The sequence below is a fragment of the Morone saxatilis genome, unplaced genomic scaffold, assembly GCF_004916995.1.
Source record: "Morone saxatilis isolate NCDOM2014 unplaced genomic scaffold, NCSU_SB_2.0 Contig1, whole genome shotgun sequence".
In the NCBI taxonomy this organism is placed as follows: domain Eukaryota; kingdom Metazoa; phylum Chordata; class Actinopteri; family Moronidae; genus Morone; species Morone saxatilis.
In genome coordinates, this window is record NW_023339651.1 from 6,252,612 (window position 1) to 6,259,297 (window position 6,686).

The 6,686-nt window shown below is 46.4% G+C and overlaps 1 protein-coding gene across 1 annotated transcript in view; it reads left to right on the top strand.

Annotated features, from left to right (window-relative positions):
* Window positions 1-5,706, top strand: part of LOC118326234 (synaptopodin 2-like protein) — an 11,598-nt gene extending 5,892 nt beyond the window's left edge. The window contains exon 5 of the mRNA XM_035659195.1: window positions 2,036-5,706. Coding sequence (XP_035515088.1) covers window positions 2,036-4,791 — 2,756 coding nt within the window. The 3' untranslated portion in view covers window positions 4,792-5,706. The remainder of the gene's footprint in view (window positions 1-2,035) is intronic.
* The last annotated feature ends 980 nt before the right edge of the window (window positions 5,707-6,686 follow it).

The following is a 6,686-nucleotide window of genomic DNA, read 5'->3' on the forward strand; positions in this document are numbered from 1 at the left end:
CACACACACACTCACTCACACAAACACATTGCCTTTGGCTTTAGGAATGGGATTGTTAGGTCTTCTGTTATAGAGCTGTGTGTCTGTGTGTGCAGTGGTTGTTAGGCATTAAGTGTCAGCTGCAGAGAACGGCACATCAGTAAAGAATTATGACCAAGCTTTCCTCTATAAACTATAATTGGTTTTATGAACTCATACACACACGCACACACATATACACACACACTCAATGACACTGCTGTCTAAATATCCACTGGTGAGGGGTCTTCCTGTCCTTGTGTGTCTGTATGAGACAGAGACTGGACAGGTGTTTGATGCCTGTCAGACAGACAGGAATAGTGGGTTGACATCATGTGTTGGTTTGGGTTGCTGGACAAAGGTCTTTACATGGGCTGTGCCCTGAGAAGAGCTGGAAGACAGAGACCAAACGTTTCCCCACTCAGAGCAGAACTGGACACTGTTAGGGTGTGTGTGGGAGGGTCTGAGGGAGTTTAAGGACACACACACACACACTCACACTTGTGAGATGAGGGACCTCACATCTCCTTCAGGTTCAGATCTAGGTGGACACAAAGTCCCACACACCGTGTACGCAGGTAAGATACATTAAAACGTTTTCATGTACGCGTGCTTAATTTACACACAGATTCACCATTATTATTTTTCAGATTAAGAGGAATTCTTCTTAATTCTCTATGCTATGTCAGCGCATTAGAAATTAAATTTGACCATTGTTGTCAAGGTTATTTGTTACTGTTGTACGGCTGGACTTGATTGATGATCCTGATGTAAGATGATTTAGACGTAAAGATGTTATTTTGTGGTTTTATGCTGTAAAGACAAATTATATACACTGATGTGTCCATGCTGTAGTGCTTTACCAAGCTGATGAAGCTATGCTGATTACTATGTGATGGATACATAATGCAAAAAAACCTTGCTAGTGGCATGGTTCTAGTCATGGCAATGTCGGTCTGCTGGTTGGTCGGTCAGTCCACCAATTTGATCTCAACTGATCTCTAAGTATTGGAAGGATAGGGGCGATGTTTGGTATAGATATAGATTTACGACTTTGATGATCCTCTGACTTTTCCTCTTGGACCATCATCAGTGTCTCTAAAGCTTTTTGGAAGGATTGTCATGAATTTGGTGCTAACATTTATGTTTCCCTGTTTACCAGTTGAAATAACTTTGTTCTCCTAATCAAACATTTTAATTTGTGTAATACTTTGTTCGTTTAGCACCAAATACATATAAAACATTGACATTCTCACCAGCCTCAGCTATTGTTTAGGCTAATTAGCAAATGTTAGCATGTTTACATGCCAAAAGATGTGTTAGCATTTAGCTCCCTGCACCACTCTGCATAGTCTAACTGAGCCACTTGCATGGATAGACCTTGGTTCGCCATTAAGACTTATATCTTGTTAAGGGTGGCATACTACAGAATGCAACAGAAATGTTTGATATTGGGATTGTGTGTTTGTATCTTGGTAAGCTTTACTATATGAATACATAATATAATATGCATTATACCTGTCTATATACCATATAGAATATGAATGTGTGCGCACAGAGGTGGTATCAGACTACAGTTATGTAGTGAGGATGTTCATGTGAGATGAGCCAAGATACTAAAAAGACTCAAATAGCCTTGGACTAAGCAGAGATGCACACATGCACGCACAGACACACTGGCACAAACAAGCATTTGTGTAGACACTCTGATCTAACCTTCCCAGAGTGTGTGACCCAACTCTGGAGAGCAGCAGGAATTCTTTGTTCTAAATCCACAACACACACTCCTGTCTGTCACTCATAATCCTCATGGCAGCTACTCACTGTGATAATACTGTATAAATCAGCCACTGCTCGCAGTCAGTGAGTCCTATCACGCTGTTGTTTCCACTATTTGTCACCTGTGTCTTGTTATGTATTCATCAGAAATCCCACTACCGCTTCTCTCCTTTGCTTCCTCTGTCTTTCAGCACATTTATTTTTGTCTCTCTCTCTCTGTCCTCTTCCTGTCTTGCAGAGTTGCAGCGTGGGGAGAGTGTGGTGGAGAAACAGGTGAAAGAAGCTCGCACTAAATGTCGCTCTATTGCCTCTTTGCTGACTGATGCTCCCAACCCCAACTCGAAAGGGGTGCTTATGTTCAAGAAACGCCGACAGAGGGCCAAGAAGTACACACTGACCTGCTTCGGCAAAGCTGAGGGCGATAGAGGAGGGGATACAGAAGGAGAGACAGGAGGGGAGACAGAAGAGGAAGGAGGAAGCTCCGCCCTAAGTGGCTCAGAAGTTGATGAAGAGGGATTCTCAGCATCGTTTGACCCTACGTGGGATACTGGTTATCTAGACGTGTTGGACAGGAGAAGCTCTGCCTGCCCGTCAACCACACCTACTACTCCAACCACGCCAACAAACAATCACATCTCAGGGCTGGACATCTCAGCCTATCAGACTCCAGAACTTTTGACCTCTGTCAATCAAAGCCCAGGGTTGGAGGTTTCAGGGCTGGAGAGCTCAGCCTATCAGGGCTCAAGGCTGGAGAGCAGCAACACAAAGCAGCCAGTTCGTAACTATCCTGCACCCATGTCTCCTCCAGCTGTGGCTCTGACCAATGGGGGGTCGGTAGCTGTTAGTCGGGCTAGCGTTGTTCTGAGTCCACCCTCTCAGATGTCCCTTCCAAGTCAAAATGGGCAACATAGCAACCATAATCCTAGTCCTAACCCTAATCTCAGTCCTAGTCCAATCACAGATTCAGATCATCACTTGAACGCCAACCTCAGTCCTAATCAAGGTGTTCTGAACCGTACTGCACGGCCCTTCACCCCAGGCCCTACCTCTTCTCGTGCATCTGTAACCTCTGTGATGTTTCGCCCTCCCCAACCAAAACCCACAGCCGTGACCATGGCGACCAAACCTGTGGCGGCCGTCTCCATGGTGACTATCCAACCTACTCGGCATCTATCAGGGCCAGATGCAAGAAGAGCAGTGTCTAGCACCTCTCTGTACATCCCTCCAAGAAATAACAACAGCAACACTCACCCCTCTGTTAACTCTCCCCCCTCAGTGCTTGCTCATTCCTCCCCTCTGTCTTCTGCACCTTTCTCCCAGCCTGCCACAAATCCACCAACATTTTCCCCTCAGCCCGCAGTGTATGCTTCCCCCTCCACCCCGTTCTCTCCTACTGCAGCTCAAAGTACCCTGGTCTGTCCATCACCTGCTCAACCCTTCTCCCCTCCACCTCCACAGCCATTTTCCTCTCATACTGCTCCTTCTTATCCACCTCCTTCCACCGGCATTTCTTCTTCTCCCATCTCCCCACCACATCTGCCACAGGTCTCCTTTCATGCCCAGCCTACCCCTCTTCCTCCTCCTCCTCCCACCCAACCTTCTCCATCTCCATCTCCATCTGTCCATCCCTACATCAACATGACAAGTGCAGTGACTCCCGGCCCCCATGCTGTCATGCCAACTGCCTCACCTCCCCAGCCTACTTCTGCCGATTCACTGGCAACACGTGAGCAGCGCATCGCGGTCCCTGCCACTCGCACTGGCATCCTGCACGATGCCCGTCGTCGTGCCAACAAGAAGCCAATGTTCTGTGCGGTTCAGAACAAAGATATTTCTCCAAACCCAGATTTGATGTCGATGGTCCAGAACATGGATGACCACTTTGAAAGAACCCCAGGTGCTGTACCTGGAGCTGCACCCAGTGCGGAGACCGGACATGAGTCAGGGCCAGAGGAAGACTGGCTGAGGCTGGGGGCAGAGGCCTGCAACTTTTTGCAGGCTCAGCGGGGACCCAGGCCACCTCCTGTAGCTCCAAAACCACAAACCCCTCAGGTGCCACAGCTGGAAGGGAAAGGAGGTGAGCTGTTTGCCCGCAGGCAGAACAGAATGGATCGGTACGTTGTGGAGCGAGCTCCCTCTGTTGCTGCAGCACCTTACTCTCCCGCCCAGACGAGGGAGCCCTCACCCACACCTTCTCTCCCCGCCACCTGGAAATACTCATCCAGCATCCGTGCTCCTCCTCCCATCAGCTACAACCCCCTTCTCTCTCCCTCCTGCCCTCTGAAGGCCCAGAAGAAGCCTGAGGTGACAAAATCTGGGCCAGCTCGATCTAAAGGGCAGAAAGCTGGCATCAAGCCTGTAGACATTATGAGCCACCAGCCCTACCAGCTCAACTCTTCTCTGTTCAGCTATGGGGGCGGGGTTCCCCAGGACACCTCCACCTGTCAGCAGCAAGGAATGCCAAGTGGTCCTCAGAAAACAGCACGAGTATATGAGGTAAAGCGCTTCTCCACACCCCCACCGATAGCTACAGGGCCCGCCCTCAAAGTGATTGTACCTCGATCAGCTACGACACTCGGAGAACCACTGTGGCGCTCTGATGTTGTATCTCCTCCACCCACAGTTCATCCCACCCCCTACCAACCCTATCAGCCTCAACCCCAACCTTACCAACCCCAGTGGGCCACCTCCCCTCTGTCTCCCCCACCTCCCCCTGCCCCTACCGCTCCACTCCCTCAGCTCCCCACCTTCTCTTATGCTCCTGCTCCAAACCTAGTCCAGTCCCCAGCTTTCTCCCAACTTCAGCCCTCCAACAGTGCTCAGGCCAACAGGCAGTTTAAGAGTGCCCCAGATCTGAGTCCCCTAGGCCCTGCTGGGGCCTCTCGTCCGGCGTCCAGCACCACTCAACTTACCAGGGTCCCCAGGCCCAGGTTCAGCACTTCCAACCTGGGTCTGCAGCCTGGCATCTGGCGCCCCGGATCCACTACGCACTGAAAAGACTTTGGTCTGGACGTAATAAACCATGGCTCTATGGGAACATAGAGCTATGGCAACATTTTCTAAACAAGTCAATGTGTTTGTAGTATTGTAATATTGTTATTCATGGCTGCAGCAGTTTTATCAGCCACATTTTATCACAAGATCTGTTTGGATTGGCCACACATGTAGCACATTTTATCACTTACGTTAAATCTTGTTGACTCATTTATCCAATGCATTTGGTTTTAGTTAAAGGGAACACTGTTTTGCAAAGGAAATGTTGTGTGGAAAAGTTTAATAAATGGACATCAACGGCAGATTGAAAGGAAAGAAAAAAGATGCTGAGGAAAACTTAAATAAAGTTATGTAAATATTATATTGAATGACGAAGAATTACGTTTAAACATAAAAAAGAAGAATAGAGGATGTGAAAAGACAAGACTGTTGTGAGAGAGATGTGGTCGAGGATGGGAAAAAGATGAATGGGAAAGGACAGGAGGCAACGATGAAGTGACATGATAGAAATAATGTCTGATGAGGTGTGAAAGGTGCAGATTTGACTTATAACTTTAGAATCTGTAAACACCCTACCGTACCTGTCACCATCCAGCAATGTCATATTAGAAAAGTTGCTTACCAACAAATTTGAAGTAGCTAGTACTACTGTAATTCTCCCTCTGTTATATATATTCTAAGTATTTGTGTTTGATTATTCGGAGTGTGTTTTTTAGTTGCACTCTGCAGCGGTGTGTGCTTTGTTTTCTGTAGTTTTTCATAGGGCGAGGAGCACAGCTGCCACGAGGAAGGGAAGCCTTTTACAGTAGACTTCTGATCTGTTGATATGAAACAGGAGAGGTATAACATGTCTGTTTAGCTGTGATTCTTCTCCACAGAGACTGAGAGACTGAATAAAAATAGACATGACTCACATCAGCTGTCACTCTGTTTCTTCCTGTGCCACCCACCCACGTCACCACTCGCTCCCACACTGGGCCCCAGTATCTCCACCTCCCATTAGTTTTCACCCTTTTCTCTTTTTCAGGCATTTACTGACTTGTCTAATTGTTCTCTCAGGATTTGGGCAGTTTTGAGATCAAATACACAATCTTCAAAAGCAATATATATATAGTAGGCATCAAGAAAATATATATTTTTAAATGTTCACCACATGGTGGCACTGGAGGATTTGTCATCCAGACATATTGCACCACCAGTTGATGGTCTCTTTGTGGCATCACAGATTTCACACAGCTTGAACGTGACTATAACATTTAACATACCAGGGCAAAACAATAAGGTTTCCATTTCATACCCTAGATTAATTTCATAGATCCTAACTGTTAACCAATATTTAGTAATGAATGAATTAATGGGAAAAGATAAAAATCATTATCATTAAATCAAAATCATTAAATACATGCTTCCCTTTTCTAATTCGTCTGTTTTAGATTCAGTATCTGATCATTGCAATTGAAAAATGCCTTTGTAGGATTGTTGGCCTCCATTTCAGAGCAGTTTAATATGAGCCACCTGATGGACTTGGAGCTGTGAAACCCAACCATGACCACAGAAAGGGATCTAACCTATGACCCTTGACTGGGATCAGGTGACAGACGGGGCTAACTTTAGCTGTTAACTGTAGTCCTGTTCAGGTCCACGGGTAGGCTTAGCTGATGTGCTAGTGGAAGGTACAACGCACAAAAATCCCTGCAGTGTGCAGCATATTCAATTTTCTACAAACTAGGTCACTGGATTTTAGAAATATATTAAAAGCTGTTACCGCACTTACAGTAATGACTGAAGTGCATCTTTTAACTCTTGGCCAAATTACCAAATTAGTTCTACAATTCTCCCTCTTTCGGTCTCTCTCTCTTATTTTCTGTTAATACCTTTCTCGCTTAGTTTGCACA